We start from the raw sequence: 25019 nt of genomic DNA, 5'->3' as shown, positions 1-25019 counted from the left end.
CCCGGACATTTGCCTCTCTCTCATTGTAATCCTGCATCCGCTCTCTTTCTGGACAAGAGAGAACTCCAGACCCAGAGTCTATGACACTTAACCTCTATGGGAAGACAGATCAGGTTCTCAACAGACCTATCCACAGAAACTTGGCAGGCCAGAAAGGGGTGGCAGGACATATTCAACGTGCGGAATCAGAAAAATATGGAGCCAAGAATCCTTTATCCAGCAAGGCTGTCATCCAAAATAGAAGGGAGATAGAATTTCCCAGACAAACAAAAAATAAAAGAGTTCATGACCACTAAACCAGCCCTGCAAGAAATTTTAAGGGGAACTCTCTGAGGGGAGAAAAGATGAAGCAAAACAAAATAGACCAAAAGTAACAAAGACTGGAAAGGACCAGAGAACATCACCAGAAACTCCAAACTCTACAGGCAACACAATGGCAATAGATTCATATCTTTCAGTAGTCACTAAATGTCAATGAACTAAACGCTCCAATCAAAAGAAATAGGGTATCAGAATGGATAAGAAAACAAGATCCATCTATAGGCTGCTTACAAGAGATCCATTTTATTTTTTTTCAATATTTTTAATGTTTATTTTTGCCAGAGAGAGAGAGAGAGAGAGAGAGAGAGAGAGAGCGAGCATGAGCGGGGGAGGGGCAGAGAGAGCGAGGGAGACACAGAATCCGAAGCAGGCTCCAAGCTCTGAGCTGTCAGCACAGAGCCCGACACAGGGCTCGAACTCACAGACCGCGAGATCATGATCTGAGCCGAAGTCGGACGCTCACCTGACTGAGCCACCCAGGTGCCCCACAAGAGATCCATTTTAGACCTAAAGCCACCTTCAGATGGAAAGTAAGGGGATCGAGAACCATCTATCATGCTAATGGTCGCCAAAGGAACCCAGAGTAGCCGTACTTATATCAGACAAAAACTGTAACAAGACATGAAGAAGGGCATTATATCATAGTGAAGGCGCCTATCCACCAAGAAGATCTCACAATTGTAAACATTTATACCGCCAGTTTGGGAGCACCCAAGTATATAAATCAAATAATCACAAGCACAATGAAACTCACTGATAATAACGCCATAATAGTAGGGGACTTCAACACCCCACTTACAACAATGGACAGATCATCTAAGCAGAAAATCAACAAGGAAACAATATCTTTGAATGACACATGGGACCAGATGTACTTAACAGATATATGCAGAACATTTCATCCTAAAGCAGCAGAATATACGTTCTTCTCCAGTGCACATGGAACATTCTCCAGAAGACATCACATACTGGGACACAGATCAGCCCTCAACAAGTACAAAGAGATCGAGATCATACGGTGTGTATTTTCAGACCACAATGATATGAAACTTGAAATCAACCACAAGAAAACATTTGGAAAGGCCACAAATACTCGGAGATTAATGAACATCCTACTGAAGAATGAATGGGTTAACCAAGAAATTAAAGAGGAGATTAAAAAGTACATGGAAACCGGGGTGTCTGGGTGGCTCAGTCGGTTACGTGACCGTCTCAGGTCCGTGAGTTTGAGCCCTGTGTCGGGCTTGGTGCTGATAGCTCAGAGCCTGGACCCTGCTTGGGATTCTGTCTCCCCCTCTGCCTCTGCCCCTCTCCCACTCGCACTCTCTCTCTCTCTCTCAAAAATAAGCAAACATTTTTAAAAAGTACATGGAAGCCAATGAAAATTATAACACGACAGCCCAAAACCTCTGGGATGCAGCAAAGGCAGTCATAAGAGGTAAGTATACAGCAATCCAGGCCTTCCTAAAGAAGGAAGAAAGGTCTCAGCTACACAATCTAATCTGCCACCTTAAAGAGCTGGAAAAAGAACAGTAAACAAAGCCCCAAACCAGCAGAAGATGGGAAAGAATACAGATTAGAGCAGAAATCAATGATATCAAGGAAAAAAAAAAAAAAACGAAAACAAATAAAATAAAACCCAGTAGAACGGATCGATGAAACCAGGAGCTGGTTTTTTGAAAGAATTAACAAATTGACAAACCCGTAGCCAGATCGATCAAAAAGAATAAGGACCCAAATAAATAAAATCTCGAGTGAAAGAGGAGAGATCACAACCAACACTGCAGAAATACAAACAAAAGTAAGAGAATATCATGAGCAGTTATATGCCAGTAAATTGGGCAATCCAGAAGAAGTGGACAAATTCCTAGGAATATCTAAGTGACCAACACTGAAACAGAAAGAAATAGAAAGTTTGAACAGACCCATAACCAGTCATGAAATTGAATTAGTAATCAAAAATCTCCCAAAAATCGAGTCCAGGGCCAGATGGCTTTCCAGGGGAATTCTACCAAACATTTAAAGAAGAGTTAACCCTTATTCTTTTGAAGCTGTTCCAACAAATAGAAATGGAAGGAAAACTTCCAATCTCATTCTACAACACCAGCATTACCTTGTTTCCAAAACCAGACAAAGACCCCACTAAAAAGGAGAACTACAGTCCAATATCCATGATGGACATGGATGCAAAAGTTCTCAACAAGATACTAGCCAACCGGATCCAACAGGCATTCAAAGAATTATTCACCAGGATCAAGTGGGATTTATACCTGGGATGCAGGCCTGGTTCAATGTTCACAAATCAATCAATGTGATACATCACATTAATAAAAGAAATAATAAGAACCACATGATCCTCTCAATAGATGCAGAGAAAGCATTTGACAAAGTACAGCATCCTTTCTTGACAAAAAACAAACAAACAAACAAACAAACAAACAAACAAACAAAAACCCAAGAAAGTAGGGATAGAAGGATCATACCTCAAGATCATAAAAGCCATATACGAAAGGCCCACCGCTAATATTACCCTCATGGGGGAAAAACTGACAGCTTTCCCCCTAAGGTCAGGAAGGCGACAGAAACGCTTTCTCCCTAAGGTCTCACCACTGTTATTCAACATAGAGTTGGAAGTCCTAGCCTCAGCAATCAGACAACACAAAGAAATAAAAGGCATCCAAATCAGCAAGGAGGAAGTCAAATTTTCACTCTTCACCGACAACAGGATACTCTATGTGGAAAACCCAAAAGACTGCACCAAAAACCTGCTACAACGGATCCATGAATTCAGCAAAGTCGCAGGATTTAAAATCTTGGGGAAACAGGTTCTATTTACGTAATGGGTTAGAAAAATGCTTAGGGAGGAAAGCCACCACCACGGGGCGAAAACGCCCGAGGTTAGCTAGTGAGATACTGTAATGGGATCATGAAGGAAACTTGTTATATCACCTGAAGGAAATTACTTTCCATCTGGTGCCAATGTACCTTGATCACAAACTCCACATGCCCCCAGACCCTTTGCTTCTTACTCACACAAGTTAATGATTACTATGTGACTGTTTGCTCTATGTTCACGTGTGTAAGATCTTGTTTTCTTCACGTTCATTACACGGGTAATATCTCGTGAGCTCAATAAATATGGAGACGAAACCCCTGTTTGGGGCTCTTGTCTCCTCCTGGACATTAGCCTCTCTTGTATTCACTTCTGTGTCCACTCTTCTGCTGCACAAGAGAGAACTCCAGACTCATAGTCTGTGACAAAAATCAATGCACAGAAATGGGTTGCACTTCTAGACACTAATAATGAAGCAGCAGAAAGAGAAACCAAGGAATCAATCCCATTTACAACTGCACCAAAACCCATAAAATACCTAGGAATAAACCTAACCAAACAGGTGAAAAATCTATACACAGAAAACTATAGAAAGCTTATGAAAGAAATAGAAGACAGACAGACAGACACACACACACACACACACACACACACACACACACACACACAGGAAAAACATTCCATGGACATGGATTGGAAGAACAAACATTGTTAAAATGTCAATACTACCCAAGGCAATCTACACATTCAGTGCAATCCCCATCAAAATAACACCAGCATTCTTCACAGAGCTAGAACAAGCAATTTGTATGGAAGCAGAAAAGACCTAATAGTCAAAAACAATCCTGAAAAAGAAAACCAAACCTGGAGGCATCATAATTCCAGACTTGAAGATGTATTGCAAAGCTGTAATCATCAAGAAAATATGGTACTGGCACAAAAATAGACACTCAGATCAATGGAACAGAATAGAGGACCCTGAAATGGACCCGCAAACGTATGGCCAACTGATCTTTGACAAAGCAGGAAAGAACATCCAATGGAATAAAGACAGTCTCTTCAGCAAATGGTGTTGGGAAAACTGGACAGCCACATGCAGAAGAATGAACCTGGGCCACTTTCTTAACACCATACACAAAAATAAACTCAAAGTGGACAAAAGATCTAAACGTAAGACAGGAAGTCATCAAAACCCTAGAGGAGAAAACAGTCAACAGCCTCTTTGACCTTGGCCGCACCAACTTCTTACTCAACTTGACTCCGGAGGCAAAGGAACCAAAAGCAAAAATGAGCTATTGGACCCTCATCAAGATCAAAAGCTTCTGCAAGGCAAAGGAAACAATCAGCAAAACTAGAAGACCACCGACGGAATGAGAGAAGATATTTGCAAATGACATTTCAGATAAAGGGTTAGTATCCAAAATCTATAAAGAACTTATCAAACTCAAGACCCAAAAAACAACTAATCCAGTGAAGAGATGGGCAGAGGACGTGAATAGACACTTTTCCAAAGAAGACATCCACATGGGTAACAGACACACGATAAAATGCTCAACGTCACTCATCATCAAGGAAGTACAAATCAAAACCACAAGGAGATGCCACCTCACACCTGTCAGAATGGCTGAAATTAACAACCCACGAAACAACAGGTGCAGGTGCAGGTGCTGGCACAGAGGTGGAGAAACGGGAACCCTTTTGCATCACTGGAAGGAATGCCAACTGTCAGCTACTGTGGAAAACCCTATGGAGGCTCCTCAAAAAAGTTAAAAAATAGAGCCACCCTACAACCCAGCAGTTGCACTACTAGGTATTCAAACAGTACAAAAGTGCTGATTCTAAGGGGAACATGCACCCCAATGTTTATAGCCGCACTGTCAAGAATAGCCAAATTATGGAAAGAGCTCAAAGGTCCATCGACTGATGAGCGGATAAAAGAGAAGTTGGTGTGTACACACACACACACACACACACACACACACACACACACACACACACGTGCGCGCGCACGCGCGCTGGAATACTACTCGGCAATCAAAAGGAATGAAATCTTGCCATTTGGAACAACGTGGATGGAACTAGAGTGTATTATGCTAAGCGAAATAAGTCATCAGAGAAACACAAACATCATATAATTTCACTCATATGTGGAATTTATGAAACCAAACAGGTATGCCTAGGGACAGAAAATAAAAGATAAAAACAGAGAGGGAGCAAACCATAAGAGAATCTTTTTAAAGTTTATTTCTTTTTGACAGGGAGAGAGAGATGGAGCATGGGTGGGGGGAGGGGCAGAGAGAGGGAGACACAGAATCTGAAGCAGGCTCCAGGCTCTGCTGACAGCGCAGAGCCCGATGCGGGGCTCGAGCTGACGGACCGTGAGGTCATGACCTGAGCCGAAGTCAGACGCTCAACTGACTGAGCGTCCAGGCGCCACCCAGGCGCCCCTAGAGAATCTTAAATAAAGAGAACAAACTGAGGATGAATGGAGGGACGTGGGTGGGGGTTTGGGCTAGATGGGTGACAGGCATTGAGGAGGGCACTTGTGTTGAGCACTGGGTGTTGTATGTAAGTGCTGAATCACTAAATTCTGTTCCTGAAACCTGTACTGCACTATACGTTAACTAACTTGAATCTAAATAATCATGTAAAAAAATCATCATCTCTTCTAGTGACAGGCTGTATACTGTTTGGGAAAACTCGTAGCGCAGAAAGAAGCTATGAAAATCTGATTTTTCTCAACAGCCATGAATCCCCAAATCACTAAATGGGAATGAGTCCCATATTAGTCCCTCCCATAAATACATGTAGAAGTCTGAGATGAGAGAGAGAGAGAGAGAGAGAGAGGGCTTCTCCTCTTTCAGGAGGACAAGGCAGTAACTGGCTCCTACTGTTCATTTAGAAATGACGAATATACCTCTTTCATATGTGGGAACAATTATCCTGTGCTTTTTGAAGGGTATTACAATGCCTTTCTCAGTTCCCCCACTTTATCTCTTGGGCTTTTGTGTGAATATTTCATATAAACATCCACGAGTTCACTAATTTGGTTTTCTATTTATTTTTTTTTTAACTTTTTAAAAGTTATTTTGAGGGAGAGAGAGAGAGCATAAGCAGAGGAGGGGCAGAGAAAGGCAGAGAGACAGAGATAGAGACAGACACACAGAATCCCGAGCAGGTTCTGCGCCATCAGCCCGAACTGTGAGTCATGACCTGAGCCAAAACCGAGTTGGGCACTTAACTGACTGAGCCACCATGCGCCCCACTAATTTGGTTTTCTATGTAAAGTCTGTTAACCTCCTCCATTAATTTCACTTATAGACCAGAGTTTGCTAAAACCAGAGCCATTGCACTTGTCTCTATTCAAATATATTTTTATTACTTTACTCTATTTAACATAATTATTGTAAATTTCTGTCTTCATGACTCCAATCTAAAAATATGCATGGGTTTTTTGGTCTTGTCTATATTTGTCCTTTACCCCCACCCCCCATCACGTTTCCTTACTTTTTTTCTCGTACACCTGAGATTTTCTTCTTCCTCTTCTTCTCCTCCTCCTCCTCCTTCTCCTTTTTCTCCTTCTCTTTGAAGGAGAAAATTTTACTTTTCAGTAATCTTGATTTCCAACATGGGGCTTGAACTCACAACCCCGAGATCAAGAGTTGCATGCTCCACCGAGTGAGCCGGCAGGGCGCTGCTCTGAGATCTTCTAAAAGGGAGACGCTGGCACTGATGTTGTTTTACATAGAGATGGTGACTATCTCCTTCCTTAGGCAGATAGAATTGGGACACATCACATTTTCCCCATTTGGTAATCGGAATGCACTCTGCCTGTGTTGCCACTTTGATTGGAGTGAATCTGACCTTCATGCCTTCACGTTCATTCTTCTAAAATCACTGCAGATGTCTTCCTGCTGTTGGAAGTAATCTCCCAAAACCATGGGATTGTATTACACCACCTTTCTTGCCAGTCCCGACCTCATAGCCTGTAAAGAAAAGCAGCCCCGTTTGGGGGGACTCTTGCTGATTTCAAGCTGCCACGACAGTCTATGTGCCTATCAGCTTGTTTTTATTCCCTGGTGATGTCTTTCTCCCTGAGACTGTCAGTGTCCACACTAAGCAATTTCTTCAGGTGTGGAAATGTCTGGTGATCTCACCTCCACTAACGAAGGCTTTTACCCGGGTGGAATCTCAGTTCAGGTAATCCTTTCTGGTTCCACAACGTTTTAGACTTTAACAAATACACCTTTTAAGTGAATATTTAATTTCTACTGTTATTCCACCTCTACTCACACATTATCTGGAAGCAAAAGCCCCACTATTTTGCATGCACACATTCAAACTTATTTCTACCAAGCCCAGAAAGGCTCCATCTTTTTTCTGGAATTTCATTCTCCCACTCCGCTAATTTTCAATTGCCTGAGTAGAAAATCCAGTGTGGATGTGCCAATCATCTCATAGGATTTCCCTAGTTTCATGGATTGTACCTCAAAAACTCCTGTTTAAACAGGTAACATGACAAATCTTCAAAGATCTGTATATTTTAATCAGGTTTTGATGTTGCTTTTTATGGGTAAGACCAATAAAATCTACTCAGTCATGGCAGAAACTGAACTTCTTTTACTCCAAATATTTTTTATTTCTATTTAAAAATTTTTTTAACGTTTATTCATTTGTGAGAGACAGAGCACAAGCGGGGGTGGGGCAGAGAGAGAGGGAGACACAGAATTCAAAGCAGGCTGCAGGCTTCAGGCTCTGAGTTGTCAGTGGGGCTCGAACTCATGAACCGTGAGATCATGACCTGAGCCGAAGTCGGACGCTTAACCGACTTAGTCACCCAGGCACGCCAAGTATTTTTTTTTTAATTTATTTTTGGGAGAGAGAGCGAGCGAGCCTGCACAAGCAGGTACGGGGTAGAGAGAGGGAGACACAGAATCCGAAGCAGATTCCAGGCTCCAAACTGCCAGTGCAGAGCCCAATGTGGGGCTCGAACCCACTAACTGTGAGATCATGACCTGAGCCAAAGTTGGACACTTAACCGACTGAGCCATCCAGGTTACCCCTACTTGAAATATTTTACGCAAAGAATGCTTCAGTATTTATATGTATACAACATTTATATGCAAGTTTTAAGAGCAATATGAATCTTCTGAGGAAAAATCCTCAGCTGGCAGTTTGGACTCATACTGAATCCTTCATGCATTCTCACGGGACCCTGGCTAAATTTTCTGCATTTTTTTCTACCAAAAAAAAAATTTCTTTTGGCTGATATGTTTGTATCAAACACTTAGTATGCAGATCCTTAGGCTCCACCTGCCTCTTACACAATATACCAAGAACGAGCACTGCCAGGCTCTGATGGGCATCAGCACACATTCTGTGCCTTGAGCCTCTCCCCTCTAAGCCCTGGGTTGTCATGTTGATGGCAACATGTGAAACGCCTCAACACCAAAACACACATGCACAGCCAGATTCCCTTTATATGATGACTATATGTGTGTCACCAATTCTGTGTGGTCAGAAAGTATATAGTCATATGATCTGTATACAGTTGTGTGTCCCTGTGTTGTCTGACTGTGGGAGTGTTGGCCATTATTGTGTCTGTTGAGAGTGTGGTCAGGGTGGAAGGTCTACATGTGATTGTCAGAACATGTTATCAGATTGCGTGTGTGTGTCGAGGGCGTTTTGTTCACCGTGGGATCAGTGCATGCAGGAGGTGAAAAGCAAGGTCTGCCTGGCAACAGTTCAAACCCTGGAGCACCAGCGAGTCCACTACAGGCCCACAGGCCACTGGGGAGCCTGGGAGAAGGGAAAGTAGCATCGTGGCATCAGGCCTGTGAGACTTGTTAGGGCCGTGGTGAAAGAAAGGCCAGATCCTGACCAGTGTGAAACTGGAATCCAGGGTCTGAATGGTTCAGAGATGGGGAAATCTGTGTGCACCAGTGATGGGGGCTGTGAGTGGCAGAGTTGTTGAGTTCGAACACACCGTTGCGGGGCATTCATCAAAACATGTAATGGAGGGGCGCCTGGGTGGCTCAGTCGAGTGAGCATCTGACTCTTGATTTTGGCTTAGGTCATGATCTCAGTTCGTGAGTTTGAGCCTCACATCGGGCTCTGCACTGACAGCGCAGAGCCTGCTTGGATTTTCTCTCTCCCCCTCTTGTCCCTCCCCTGCTCATGCTCTCTCTCCTTCTCCCTCTCCAAAATAAATAAATATTAACAGTTTTTTTTTTAACTATTATTTTTCTTCAATCGTTTGGTGGCCTATGATGGCACCTTTTGAGGCAGTGGCAGAGTGATCACACTCCTTCTGGAGCTGCGGGTTGGATGCTGAAAACTGGGAGAGCCAGAATAGAGAGTTCCTTCCAAAGTCAGCTCTCCCAGGTCACGCTCTGTAGCGCCTGGCCAAGAAAGGAAAAGAAACATTACTTGTCCCCATTGCCACCTGAAAACAAGAGCTGCAACGAGAGGCAGATGAGTGTTTACTTGGGATTAAAGATTTGCAGTTTGGGGAGCACCGATTCCAGCAGTAACCAGAAAAGTGTCCTATCTGTGGGGTGAAAGCAAGGGCTTTATAGGAGAAAGAGGAAGAGAGGCAATTACATGGCTTGGGTAAAAGAGAAAAAAAAATTACTCATTGCTACTAACAGGCAGTAACTATGACCAATTCTGGAGAATGTCTCATGGAAACTTGCCAAGAGTATGTTATTCTGCTGCTTTGGGATGAAGTGTGCGGTGTACCTCTGTGAAGTCCATCTCATCTAACGTGTCACTTACGGTAGATGTTATCTGATTTTTGTCCGAATGATTCGTTCATTGATGGAAGTGTGTATTAACATCCCCCTTCTACTGCATAACTGTCTCTCCCTTGACTTCTGTTCGTATTTGTTTTATATATGTAGGTGCTCCTATGTTGAGCGCATAAATATTTACAGATGTTATATCCTGTTGTTGAATGGACCCCCTTATTGTTAGGTAATACCCTTCTTTGTTTCAATAATGGCATTTTAAAATGAAAATTTATACAGGGTTCGGTCACAAACTATCTATATAAGAATCTTTAATTCATCATTACGACCTACATACGTGGTTAACAATATGTAGTAATGACGCATCATCTTGTGTTCTATGTTTTTCAGTTAATATTCAAAGACACTTTCTAGTTGAATCCAATCATCATAATTACTATTGCTGCATGAAAAATAGGACCCTGACCAACATAATGGCTTTTTCAGCAAAACTTTGCTTCATATGCAGTTCCAAGAACCAAAAAAAAAAAAAAAAAGTTACAAAATTCTGAATTTAGAACTGCCAGATGATGTCACAATGCTACCCTTCTTACATTTTTATAATAATAGGCTGTTAGGCAGAATTATAAAAAAATGTCTAAATTGTGTGTTAAGACTTTCTTGATAAATGTTTTTCCTAGTCAGGGATTTCTAATGCAAAGTCTAACCTTTCATCTGATTTTAGTAATGCCATATATACAGTGTGAGAAACTACATGTTGACTAAGGAATTAAAAATCACTTAGGCTGCCATTCGTTTACTATAATACAGAGTGTGAAGCTTCACTTGCCTACAATAGATTTTCTACTAGTCAAGTTTTTTTCCCACGCATGTAACAATGAATAACTTCTCCAGCATTAATTTTTCTGTTATTCTCCTACAGTGACTCCATCTATAAAGATTTTCCTGTGTAAATTCCCACTTAAAGGAGATTAGATTAGTATTCATACTGGATGTTCTTGTGCTACCTATGACCGGAGACCAGCTAATGTGTCTTCCTCCTTGATTTTAAATATAGGGTTCCTCCAAATGTAGTTTACTCATGTTGTGTAAGGAGGAGTTAAAAATGAAGACATTTCTGTAATGAATATGACCATGGAACTTCCCCCACCTGAGTCCTCTGGCTGGTTTCACATTAGTAATGTGGCTGAAGGCACTTCCATGTTAATTCACTAGAATTAGAGTGAATTCCATTATGGCCTCTAAGATTAGAGCTTATATCAAAGACTTTTCCACATAGATGACATGTTTATGGTTTCTCTCTAGTGTGTTTTCTCATGTGTTCTAAACCAAGAGCTTTGAACAAAGGCTTTTTTCACACAGATGACAATGATGTCTTCTCACCAGTGTGTTCTCTCATGTTTTCGAAGATTAGAGCCTTGAACAAAGGCTTTTCCACATAGATGACATGTATATGGTTTCTCGCCACTGTGAGTTTTCTCGTGTCTTCTAAGACAAGAGGTATGATCAAAGGCTTTTCCACATAGACGACATGTATATGGCTTCTGTCCAGTGTGAGTTTTCTTGTGTTTACTAAGATCAGAGTTTGTAACAAAGGCTTTTCCACATAGATGACATGTATATGGGTCCTCTCCAATGTGAATTCTCTCATGTCTTCTAAGACAAGAGCTTCGAACAAAGGCTTTCCCACATAGATGACATTTATATGGTTTCTCTCCAGTGTGAGTTCTCTCATGTTCTCGAAGATAAGAGTTTTGAACAAAGGATTTTCCACATAGATGACATGTATATGGTTTCTCACCAGTGTGAGTTTTCTCATGTTTTCTAAGACAAGAGCTTTGAACAAAGGCTTTTCCACACAGATGACATTTATATGGTTTCTCGCCAGTGTGAGTCCTCTCGTGGTCTCGAAGATTAGAGCTTGTAACAAAGGCTTTTCCACATAGATGACATTTATATGGTTTCTCTCCACTGTGAGTTCTCTCATGTTTTCTAAGACAAGAGCTTTGAACAAAGGCTTTTCCACAATGATGACATGTATATGGTTTCTCTCCACTGTGAGTTCTCTCATGTTCTCGAAGATTAGACCTTGTAACGAAGCCTTTTCCACATAGAGGACATGTATATGGTTTCTCTCCAGTGTGTGTTCTCTGATGTTGTTTAAGGGAACTACGAACAAAGGCTTTCCCACATAGATGACATTCATAAGGCTTCTCTCCAGTATGAATTCGCTTATGTCTAGTTAAAGATGAAAAATACCTGAAGCGCCTCCCACACTGATTACAAACAAATGGATTCTCTCCTGTGTGACTTATTTTGTGGGTATGAAGGTTGGCGTTTCGGGTGAAGTGTTTTCCACATTCATTACACTTATAGGGTTTGTGTCCAGTGTCAGTTAAGATATGTTGCGTAAGTGTGTAGGTGTGAATGAAAACTTCATACCCACTATATACAGAGAGGTCTTCTCCTGCATGACGTTTCTGCTGTTGGGAAAGAGATGAGAGACTGTTATAGGACTTCTCCCAAACATGCATACACCCAGTTCTCTACCTATGAATTCCAGGCTGGCCATTCAGTGGTAATCTCCAACTGAAACCTTCCCCAGATCACTTACATGCACATGGGGTGTTCATCACTGACATGCACAAACATTTTTACCCTTGGTAGCATCTTTATTGGAGGGCTGAGTGTTTTTGAAGATATCATTATGTGTCATGCCAATAAACCATGGTTATGCAATTATCCATTTCTCAGAACAATTATAGCTTAAATCCAGGCTAATTTCTCCCCCAGATTTAAATTGTCAATCACATTCTGTGAGAAGGTACTTTTACTAATTGTTATGTGATTCTACAACTGATGACTTAGGTTCCACCCAGGTCTTTGAACTTGAATAGGCAAGGTTCCTCCTCATGACACTTACTATTGTCCAGCAGTTTGGTGGGTCCTTCATGTAGATATCTTGCATAGATATTATTTCTTGCTTGTTATGGCTTTTTTTCATGCCTAAAATAATTGAGGAAAAAAAGAAATAAACCTGAGAAACACCTTGAGTAGACTAGGGGAATTAAAGTGTTGACAAGCTCACAAGACCAGGTAAGCACACATGACCAAATAATGTGAAATTGAGGAAAATACTGGTGAATAGACATACATTTTAGAACAGTATCAATTAGAACAAAACTCAATGTTTAAGTTAAAGAAAAATAAAATAATGATGGGCTGTTGCAGAGAATATCAGAGTGGAAATCCTAAAAGAAGGACACTAGAAATCATGACACAGACCACAATGCGAAATTTCGCCTCCAACGAGGACAGGAACATTGCTTGCCTGAGGTGAAATGTAAGTACAGGTACATGAAGAGAAACTGATGTGGGAGAAATAATGACACAATCTGAGGAATGCTGTCTCACTGGCCACTCACAGTTTCTGAAGCTGTCGTTCACTCAAGGAAATCTGCACTGACATCAATAAGACCCTGCTTACTCACTAGCCTTCTCATACTGAGGCATGTCTGCAGCTCACCTGGACTCCAGCCTTGGGGAGGTCCTCTTTCTTCCCTCCACTGCTCCCCTCTTTGCTCCCACGGGGAGATCACATCTGATCTGAAGAAATGACACCCTATATCAATGGAGAATGGTGTGTGAATTTGCAGTTCCGTGCCGAGAACAGCACCTGATATACTACTGTACAGGCAGCTGAGGAAGAACGTGAGTGTGGAAGAACAGCCCAGAGGATAACACCTTGAAGACTAAAAACATTGATAAAGGCTCTCAGGCTGACACTGCACCCAAAGACAGTATGATCTCTGGTTGCTGATGGTCCTGCCCAAGCTGAGAGAGAGCAGAAGGCTTAGTGTTTGAATCCAGAAGGAATTAAATGTTCTCACAAGGGGATTAACACTATTTTCAAAGGAATACAATACACATAAGCTCCACCAGAATATTCTGTGGAGTTTTATGTGGAAAGTGATACAAGATGTTATATTTTCTACCGTGCTCACCATTCCCACACTGCTTAGGACAGAAAAATATTTAGGATGTTTATTTATTCATTCAAAAAATATGTACTGTATTCCCAGCATTGTTCTGGGTCTTGGAGAAACTGCAGTAGATACACACTTGTGGCCAAGAAGTCTGTATTCAAATTATCATGTAACACACATGATGAAAGTAAAGAAAGTTACAAATTCCATGTAGTATTCAGAAATGCTACAAAAAAATATCAGTTAGAGCAGACAGCTATATTAGAATATGTGGAAGCTCTCCTGGATACAAGGTTAATAAACAAAAAGATGGATAGATATATGGAAGGATGGATGAATGAACAGATGTGACCGACTCACCCACAGAGACCAGATGACTAATGTTTTCCAGCGTCACATCTCTGTACAGCATTCTCTGGGATGTGTCCATCAGGGCCCACTCTTCCTGGGTAAAGTCTACAGCTACATCTTTGTAGGTCACAGATTCCTAAAATATCAGATATTGTTTCAGTAGGGCCAGGCTGAACAATCCCTAGGGGGCAGCTGTCACATGATAGTGATAGCAGATGGGGGAGCTGTATGTATAGAAAACTGACTCCATTTGCGGTTCAAATCAAATGTTCTACTGTGCCAATCTGCCTCCTGCCCTTCAGACACATTCAAACAGAAATACACACACAATTACTTTATCATAAAGGAATGTCAATAGGAAATAACCTGGAAATTTTCCAGTAAGCTGGCAATTTTGATGTCCTGGATGGCGATTATAACCTAGGTTAAATAGTAAATAGTGAGAAGCACCTGGCTGGCTCAGTTGGAAGAGCATGTGACTCTTGGCCTCAGGGTTATGAGTTTGCGCCCCATGCTCACTGTGGAAATTACTAAAAAAAGAAAAAAATATATTTGTATGTGTGTATATGTATATATATATATATATATATATATATATATATATATATACACACACACACACACACACACACACACACACACACACGCAGATATACATACACACACACCCACCTATATATATATATGTACTGGGAGTTCCAATGAGGTAATGTGCAGTTGCTTCTTTTACAGCAAACACTTCATATGTACAAATGTAGGTATATAAACATAGGTACACACCTATGAAGCAATGCCCAACATTCTGCAGGATGAACAACTGTCATGCAGAACTTGAGGTCAGCAAGTCGCACCTCTCATGTTACAAACTCACTTGTTCTTTATAAGGTATCAGGGCAGACAGGTCCTGCGGTCCGGTTAGGGGCTCCTGAGATGGCTCGTCCGAAGGATGGCCCCACAGTGATCTCTCCTGCAGTGAGCTCTCCATTCTTAACAACAATGATGACTGCATCATTCCTCCGTATGGTAATCCTGCTTTTTCTGTTGAAAGGCAATAAAATCCTCTCGATTACTTGTAGCCTCTCTAATCCTTCTAAAATGGCAACAGGATTCTAAATTTGACTCTAGTTTTACCCACATTCTGCCAAATACAGGGTTAATTTTTTGAAAAATACTCCCTAGGCACTGTTTTCAGATTTCCAATTTTAAAAAGTTTAATTATAACGAGAGAAAATGGGTGAAAAGGGATAAGGGTAGTAAAGAGGATTTAGTCATCTTTGGAAGTTTCCAGATTAGCCAAGTGTATGTTACCAAACCTTTAGTAAGCTTAAAACTGAGGGGAAAAGAAATGATGGCTGATTTCCTCTCTCACACAACTTTCCTGTACTCTCTGGAAAACTGCAGAGCTGACCTGCTCAAAGGCCCGCCTCCTCAGTGGAGCGTAAACTGCTGGTCTTGCTCATCTCTATCACCTGTCACCACGTGCCAAGGTCACTGCAGCCACTACCATGGCCCACGGGTAAATCACCCACCAACCAAGCTCATACACTGCATGAGGAAGGAAAACTCTGCATATTTCTTTTCTGCAAGGACATCCTTAAGGAGCACGAGATGCACTGTGTAAATCCTGGAAAGGAGACTTCTTCCTGATCCATCCCTGACCAACAAAAAGTATCCACGCGTCCTGGCAACAATGAACTAGAACCCAGACCCTTGAAAACTGCCTGGATGCACTTAGAAGACTTGGGCCAAGAGAAGCCTTCCCAGCCACAGGCAACAGAGGCATCATTCAGGAGAAGGATCGCATATCCACCCACCTGCAGTTGCATCATCAAGAGTTCGGCCACCACGTCTCTTCCTCCGGATTTCCACTCACAGAGAGTGCAAACCGTATGCAGGAAAAGCTGGGCAAGGAGAGAGAAGCCAAGAGACTCCAGTCTTACCCACAATTCCCAGACCCCCTGGTCATGAATCCCTGATGTGCCTGCATGCAACCCCCCAGCTCCCCCTACAAGAACACGCCACATGCCCTGAGACAATTGCGGGTGCTCTCACTTCTGCTTGGATCAGAAGTGACAAGGCTTTGGCTACCGCTGCTCGTCAATAAGATAGGAATATTCTTTTTTATTTTCATACGAGGCAATGAAAATCATTATTTCTAAGTTAACTGCCAACTTTTTCATAGGGATATTTAATTCCCTCCCTGAACCCCAAACCTAAAAGTGCCTGACTTAGAAAATGTACAATGCAGAGGTTTTGTTTTATGAGGGAATATATTTGTTCAATCTGACATTTTAGTAAAGTTGTAACTGGAATATTGTCGTATATTAGTCATCACCACAAATGACACCCCAGCATTTCATAAATCGTATATTTAAACATGTTGGTAAAGTCTGAATTCTTACCAAAATTTTGTTTGTACTTAAATGTATTTCACGGAAAAATGATATTGTATCACAAACAAAAGTAGACATAACTCACCTCCTTACACCTGGAGTCCAAAAAATAAGGAAGACAAATTCAAAGTTAATAATAGGACTCTCTGCTTGGAAACTTAAGAACATTCACTTAACTAATCCTCAGAATAGATCCTGTTGTTTTCAGTACAGTCACTGTTATGGACCGGATGGCAGTGTCCCCTCCAGCCTCACCCAAGTCCGTATGTCAAAGCCCTAATTCCCCATGTGATGGTACCTGGAGGTGGGGCGTTTTGAGAGGTAATTAGGTTTAGATGAGGTCTTGAGAGGAGGTCCCCGATGAAGGGACTGGAGTAATTCTTAGAGGAACACACCACAGCTCTCTCTCTCTCTACCAAGTTAGGACCCAGTGAGAAGGCAGGCACATCAAGGATACTGAATCTGCTGACACCTTGGTCTTGGGAGTTCCCAGGCTCCAGAACTGTGAAAAACAAATGTCGGTTGTTTAAGCCACCAATGTGTGGTATTTTATTATTGCAGCCCAGAATGACATGGACACATGACACAGTTTCAGGAAACTTTAGCAAGATGAGGAAAGTACATGGCTAAGGAATGATACAGCTAGGATTTCAGTTGTGTTCTGTTTCCCAAACTCAGATTTCTAAACATGGTCCTCTTAAGTGGTATAGCCCCCTGCCAGGTCTTACCAGGAATGCCCTGTCAGATGAAGAATCGGAGATCCCTCCAGCAATCAGAGCCTCTCCCTTTCCAGCTCATCCACTGACACCACTTAAAGTCTATCAGCCCCTAATTCCATCCCTTTTACTGCCCACCTCAATCCCCATGCACTCTTTTCTGCATGCATGCAGGACCAAAAAAAAAAAAAAAAAAAAAAAAGGAACTTTATTCCAACTGCATACACGGGACCTATCCCAATGCCTGGTTACATGGCTCGTGCTCAATAACATCTGAGACAAAAAAGCATATTTTGTTAGTTCTGCCTTCTTACCTCCCTTATACATCCATTTCGTCCACCCACTTACCGACCAACACCCTGTGACAGACAACAGTCATGGATTTCTCAAAATCTAAAAATTTGTATAAATAGTTTTCTTCACCCCAACAACTAATGTTCTGACATTGCCTGGGTGTCCAAGGATTCAGTTCATTCTGACACCATCTTCCTGGAGTCAGCATCAGATCCCACAAGTTCAAAGTCTTAGCCCCAAGAGACTTCCTCTACTTCAGATGCCAACCATAAATGTAGTGCCCAGACTGCCCACATTTTCTGCCGAGAGCATTGTGGATTCAAGGGTTCCCACAATCCCTCAAATTAGGCTTGGCAATTTTCTAGAATGACTCCTAGAATTTAGGAAAACACTTTACTCAGTTTTACTGGTTTATTACAAGGATGAACAGTCAGATGAAGAGGTACACGGGGTGAGGTCCAGAAGGGTCCCCAGGGCAGGATCCATCAGTCCCCATGGAGGTGGGCAGGAGTACCCTCCAGCAGATGGAAGCTCTCACCAGCCTGGAGGTTGGTCTCCAGTGTTCAAGAGTGATTCTAGAGCTCAACCTCCAGCAACCACTCCCCTCTCCAGAGGCTGCTGGGTGGGGCTAATATCACTTACAAGCACAAATTTCATTCCTAACACTCTCCAGCTTTAACTTCTTCCCTGCTTTCTCACTGGCCTTACAAGTAGGACCTTTAGACCTGCCATCGTCTTCAGAAATCCACTAGCCTGCCTCCCCGTCCAGTCCACCCAACTCACCTGACTGTAGTTTGCTCTCAGCCCCTGGGACACAAATGGTTTGGCTTCTTTCAGCAATTTTACACAAGTTCTGTTACCAGGGGAGGGGGGAAAGTCTCTAATAGTGCTCCTGCCTACCTCCATGGGGAGTCCTAAGGCTTTGCTCAAATAAGTTTTTAGGAAACTGACTAAAACATCTGTATTTTCTACAAGTTTTCCTAAAAGATATATCCTTTGAGATTCTGTACACAAAGTTTTCTTGTTTTTTAAAAATTTCTTTAAATGATCTCTTCTAAATGAGCCCTTAAACAACGCAGGATCTGATCACGTATCCTTTTTACTCTCTAATAGAGCTCCACTCTCTGTGTGGCACAAGCCTGGTCCACAGTCTCCTACCGCAGACACTCCTTTCTGATGAGCAGAAGTCCTCACTGCCTCAAGGATGGTGCACTGTGATGAGGCTGGCAAGACAGAACGTGTCAGAGAACCAGGGAAACGAGAACCTGATTACCTTAAATTCCCGCTGTAAAAATTATGCTCCCTTTTGAGAGTTACTATAGGTTCACTTTTATATTTGATACAAACACAGTAAGAAGAAAAAAGGGACAAACTGTTCTTTTGGGAACCAAATGCCTGTGCCTGACATGAAAATACATTGCCTGATTTTTCTTCACAAGTAATTTATTCTTTTATATATGAAGACAGATCCTAAGACATATATAGTTTTTCGTATTATTCAAAAATAGTTGAAACACATCCTATGTATGGGAAAATGAACATTGAAGGTATAATTTATTCATGGAACCTATCTTATTTTGTGCGTGTAGAGCATGGCAGTCAGTAGGATGTCAACTAAATCTGACTTGGAGAAGAGGAAGGGTCTGCTCTAGGATTTCATTTACTTGCCTGGAGATGAAGAGGAGAGGGCTGCTGAAGGTGGTGGCCTGGGCCCAGAAGAATATAGAACCTCTTCTCCTCCAGGTCTTAACTACAGGCAGGCACACTTTGTTGTATTGTGCTTTACAGATACAGCTTTTTACAAAGGTGCGTGGCAACGCCATGTTGATCGGTGCCATTTTTCCAAGGGCAATTGCTCACATTATCTCTGTGTCACATTTTGGGAATTCTCACAATATTTAAAACATTTTCATTATCATATTTGTTACTGTGGTCTGTGCTCAAAGATCTTTGATGTTACTATTGCAATTGTTTTGGGGTGCCACGAGCTGTGCCCATAGGTGTGGGCTACCTTAATCAGTAAGTGTTGCGTGTATTCTGACTGCTCCACCCACCAGCTGTCCCCCTCCTCCTCTCCTTGGGCCTCTTTTCCATGAGACAGCCCTACACCGGCCTCCTAAGTGTTCAAGGTCTGTCACGTTAAATCAAGAGGTAGAAATGAATGAGCTTCGTGAGAAAGGCACGCTGAAAGCAGAGACAGGCTGAAAGCTAGGTGTCTTGTGCCAAAAGGTCAGCCAAGCTGTGAATGCAAAGGAAGAGTCCTTGAAGGAAATTAAAAGTGCAAGTCCAGCGGACACATGGGTGATAAGAATGTGAAGTGAGGGGAGCCTGGGTGGCTCAGTCGGTTAAGCGTCCGACTTCGGCTCAGGTCACCATCTCACGGTTCATGGGATCCGGCCCCGTGTCGGGCTCTGTGCTGACAGCTCAGAGTCTGGAGCCTGCTTAGGATTTTGTGTGTGTGTGTGTGTGTGTGTGTGTGTCTCTCTCTGCCCCTCCTCTGCTCGTGCTCTGTCTCTATCTCAAAAATAAATACACATTAAAAAAAAGAAAGTGAACTGAAACAGACCTATTGTAGATATGGAGAAGGTTTGTGTGGTCTGTATAGAAGGTCACCATTCCCTTAAGCCAAAGCCCAATCCAGAGCAAGGCCCTGACTCTCTTCAATTAATTCTCTGAAGGATGAGGGAGGTGAAGAAACTTCAGAAAAACATCTGATGTGAGCAGAGGATGGTTGGTGGGAGTAAGGAAAAGCAGTCGTCTCCATAACATAAAACTGCAAGGTGAGGCAGCGAGTGCTGATACAGAAGCTGCAGCCAGTTATCCAGAGGATCTGGCTGAGACAATTCATGCTGGTGGCTGCAGCGACCAACAGCTTTTAAGTTGGAAAATCTACTGGAAGCCTTCTGTCGGAAGAAGATGCCATCCAGGACTTTCATAGCCAGAGAGAAGTCAGTGGCTGGTTTCAAACTGCAAAGGACAGACTGACTCTCTTGTTAGGAGCTAAGGCGGCTGGTGACTAAGTTGAAGCCAACGCCCATGTACCATCTTGAAAATCCTGGGGCCCTTAAGAATTATACTAAGTCTGCCCTGGCTGAGCTCCATCAACAGACAACAAAGGCCGGATGATAGTGCATCTCTTTACAACGTGGTTTGCTGAGTATTTAAGCCCACTGTTGAGACCTACTGCTCAGAAAAAAAAATCCTTTTCAAAATATCACTGCTCATTGACAATGCATCTGGTCACCCAAGAGCTCTGATGGAAATGGACAAGAAGATTACTGTAGTTTTCATGCCTGCTAACACGACATCCATTCTGCAGAATGGCAGGCGCACTGGGGTCAGACATATGGATTCAAGACCCAGAATGTTGATAAATTATACAGGAATAAAAACTTACAAAGATCTCTATAAGAAAAAAAATCCAAAAACAGATAGAAGAGTTTCCCCTCTTTAACTTGTAGGCACAGTTCTTTTTTTTGTTGTTGTTAATGTGTATTTATTTGTGAAAGAGAGAGAAAGAGAGAGGGCGGGCAGGGAGAGAGGGAGACACAGAATTGGAAGAGGCTCCAGGCTCTGAGCGGTCAGCACACAGCCCAACATGGGGTTTGAACTCACAGACTGTGAGATCATGACCTGAGCTGTAGTCAGACACTTAACTGACTTAGCCACCCAGGGGCCCCAAGGCACAGTTGTAAATATGGCATAGTTGAATAAATCCTGAAAATATTTGTTGTTAGAAAACAAAAGTTGTTTTAAAAACGTGTTCAGAGAATGTGGTTCTGAGAAAGTAGAGAAATGATAGTGGCAATCATTCATGAGGAGATCAGAGGAAGAGTCATACAGAGAAAAACAGACAAGTGCAAATGCCCAAGGTGGGACAAGCCAAACAGGACAGTGAATTAGCAAGTGGGTGTTGGCACTGGGATAAAGAGTCACAGTAACACCCCTTGGGTGACAGGCAAAAGGTAAGTTTTAATATTTATTAAGTATCATTTGTTTTGTGCTGTTTTCATCACTGGCAAAAAGTATTAGAATCAGCTTGTGTAACTTTTAGGAAACAAAAGACAATATGGAAGCTTGTTTTGAAAGGAAAATGGATAGAAGCATTAATATACAATTACTGAGACAGAGCTCCTTATATGCCTGGTTGGCATTTATCCCAATACAGTGATACCTGAGGCAGAGTGGAGAAGGCAGGCACTAATCTTAAAGTTAAAAGACTGAGATACTTAAATTGGGTCTGATAGTTGGCTTCCTAGTGCTGGTTCCTTCTATCCCTTTTATTATTATTATTATTATTATTATTATTAGTTTTAATGGTTAGTTTATTTTGAGAGAGAGAGAGTGGGACCAGGGTAAGGGCAGAGACACAGAATCCAAAGCAGGCTCCAGGGTCCAAGCTGTCAGCACAGAGCCCAACATGGGGCTCATACTCACGAACCATGAGATCTTGACCTGAGCCAAAGTGGCATGCTCAATTGACTGAGCCACCCAGGAGCCCGTGGTTCCTTCTGCCCTTTAACTTAGCAGTGCAAGATAATTAGTGTTTATCAGACAGAACATGAACAGCGTTCAACCTGGAAAACAATAAGAGAATATCAAATCCCTAGGCTCTGCCCTGTTGATATATAATTCCCAAAGATTTCCCAGGATATCCTAGTTCTTATGTTGCAATGTTTTATTCATCTTTGATACGTACAGGGCTTCTAATGGAAAAGGCAAGCTTCCTTGATGGAAGCTCAATATGACTGAGAGACAGCTGCTATGTCCAGGTGTCAGGAAGAGGCAGAGTGGCTCAAGGTTTCAATACAGGAGTGGTGGGTCATTTGAAGTTCTGACATCCTGATTTTTGTCTCAGTTATGCAGTCGAATGTTAACATTCAGTCACAGGACAATGGTCATTCAGGTGAGAGAGGAGATGCTATCTTCAACCTATCAGGTTCAGTCATCCTTTTGAGTCTTTACAGATCACCAATGTGATTTGTCATGTGTTGAGTCAGCTATCACTCATCATTGTTCTCCATGCTATTAAAGCATCAATAATCCCCAGGCCTGACCAGCTATTACATTTCAGCAAACGCTACCAGTGGTTTGTGTGTGTATGCTCTGTAGCCATGTGTTCAGAGCTCTTTCTTCAGAGAGTTTTTTGATAACATGCAGATTCACACATGAAAAAGCCAATGCAGAAGTCAAAATTCACATAGTTATGTGAAATAATTTTTTAAAAAGGTTGTAACATTTATTTCTTTTTGAGAGAGTGAGAGTGGGGGAGGGGCAGAGAGAGAGGGAGACAGAATTGGAAGCAGGCTCCAGGCTCTGAGCTGTCAGCAGAGCCCGATGCTGGACTTGAACTTGTGAACCACGAGATCATGACCTGATCCAAAGTCACACACTCAACCAACTGAGCTACCCAGGTGCCCCGTGAAATAATTTGTAACCTTAATGAAAAGTGGTTTAAGAATATTTCCATTATAATAAACAATACTTATTCATGTAGGGTGGAATTTTCTCCTGGAAAAAAAAGGACACAAGATAACAGAGACTCAAAGACATTGTGTATACAGTTTGCTTTACTCAAGATACCTACCTTATGGGCTCAGCTTCTCATAGGGATATGTGTTCCACATAGACGCAAGAAAACTCACTCCATGTAATGTGGAGACTCTCAAGTACATATGTAAACACCTAAACATTGAAGATTTGATGGAGAAGGTGGTCTGCAGGCTGGATGGGTCACAGACAGAATTCTATCACTGGACTCCTAGGTAAGCAGAGAGGGATAAAGAAAAGCAAACAGAGAGTCCAACTGTCAAGGCCACTTAGCCACCAATGGTGTAAAGTCCTGGCTGCTTAATCAGAGTCCACTTCCCAGCAGGTCTGAGTGGAGTAAGCTGAGCTCAGGGGAATGGAGATTTGGAGACTTGGAGGAGCACTGGGTCCCCTTTTTTAAGGAACTCCATAGTGGTTACTGTTCTGTTACCTAAAAGAAATATATCTTCCAAATTCTGAATTGAGTTCAAATACTAATATTAAATCAACTTAAAATTGTTTTGAGAAAGAGGGCACCTGGGTGGCTCAGTTGGTTAAGCATCTGACTTCGGGTCAGGTCATGATCTCATGTTTCCTGAGGTTAAGCCCCACGTTGGGCTCTCTGATGTCAGCATGGAGCCTGCTTCGCATCCTGTCTTTCTCTCTGTCCCTCCCCTGTGGCTCACTCTCAAAAATAAACATTAAAACAATTTTAAAAAAAAAGTTTTAAGAAAGCCAGAAGAGTGTCTTCTCTTGTAAATAATCTTTGAGAAGTTATGCAGCATGAGTGGTTGGAATCAGGTATTGCCAAGTTCCAACCAGGATCACATTTTTGAAAGGAAATATAAAAAAGAGATGTTAATGCTTTCATGTTAAACTTTCAGGTTAAAGTTTATGAAGTGTACATTGGGGCATGTGGGGGGCTCAGTGGTTTGAGCACCCAAGTCCTGATTTCTTGGCTTAGATCATGATCTCACAGTTCATGATGAGTTCGAGACCCACATTGGGTTCTGTGCTGACATAGCAGAGCCTGCGTGGGATTCTGTTTCCCTCTCTCTGCTCATGCTCTCTCTCAAAATAAATAAATAAAAACTTTAAAAAGGTATAAATAAAGCTACTGAAATTTGAAAATCTAATTTCCTTACTGATTTTTAATGCTTATGGTGTGAAACCTAGTAATAGGAAACCTCCCTAAAATGGAGTGGGCAGATGTGGCAGGGAAAACTTTCACACCCTAGAACACACAGTCAATTGCAGACCCAATAGGAAGAGGGACTGGACCCTTCCGGGACTTGGCCTTGCACGTGGATACTACTCAACAAGTCCAGCAGGAGGAAGAGACATTTTCCTTATCCCCCAGAACAACAGTTCAGCCAGTGAGAAGCCACCACACTTCAAACTCTGTTTACTCCAATGGACTTTTTGTTCACAGCAACCTTCCCAAATTACCCTTTTTCTCCTTAAAAAAGCAAGCCTCCCCTTGGTTCCCATGCTTCCCTACAGTTTTTCTAAAGCCTGTTTGTCCAGGATTGCAATTATCTTTTATTCATTCCCAAATAACCCCATCAGTTGCTGCTAAAATAACAGGCAGTTCTACTTTTTTTTTTTTTTTTTTTTTTTTTTTTTTAAGACAGAGGGAGAAAGAGAGCAAGCGAGCATTCGCTCTCGCGCAGGGGAGGGTAGAGGGGCACAGGGAGAGAGAGAACCCAAGCAATCTCCACGCTCATCGTGGAGCCTGATCTGTGGCTAAATCCCATGACCCTAGTAGCATCAAGGCCTGAGCTGAAATCCAGGGGTCCGACACTCACTGACTGAGCCACCCAGGTGCCCCGTGGCAGTTTTGTTTT

The 25019-nt window shown here is 42.2% G+C and overlaps 1 protein-coding gene across 14 annotated transcripts in view; it reads right to left on the bottom strand.

Annotated features, from left to right (window-relative positions):
- Positions 1-8763: 8763 nt before the first annotated feature.
- Positions 8764-25019, bottom strand: part of LOC105259656 (zinc finger protein 501-like) — an 18467-nt gene continuing 2211 nt past the window's right edge. For 4 of the 14 annotated variants that reach the window (XM_045055148.1, XM_045055151.1, XM_045055149.1 and 1 more), the window contains exons 2-10: positions 23231-23404; positions 16932-17135; positions 16055-16141; positions 15112-15278; positions 14250-14376; positions 13430-13525; positions 12827-12909; positions 11287-12386; positions 8764-9555 (exon numbers count right to left, since the gene is read on the bottom strand). In XM_045055148.1, coding sequence (XP_044911083.1) covers positions 9540-9555; positions 11287-12386; positions 12827-12909; positions 13430-13525; positions 14250-14376; positions 15112-15252 — 1563 coding nt within the window. In that variant the 5' untranslated portion in view covers positions 15253-15278; positions 16055-16141; positions 16932-17135; positions 23231-23404 and the 3' untranslated portion in view covers positions 8764-9539. The other 10 variants (XM_045055153.1, XM_045055154.1, XM_045055155.1 and 7 more) reach the window with 8 other exon arrangements.

This window comes from Felis catus, chromosome B1 (genome assembly GCF_018350175.1).
Source record: "Felis catus isolate Fca126 chromosome B1, F.catus_Fca126_mat1.0, whole genome shotgun sequence".
NCBI lineage: Eukaryota > Metazoa > Chordata > Mammalia > Carnivora > Felidae > Felis > Felis catus.
Note: the sequence above shows the minus strand (reverse complement) of the source record. Positions and strands in the feature narration are given on the sequence as shown.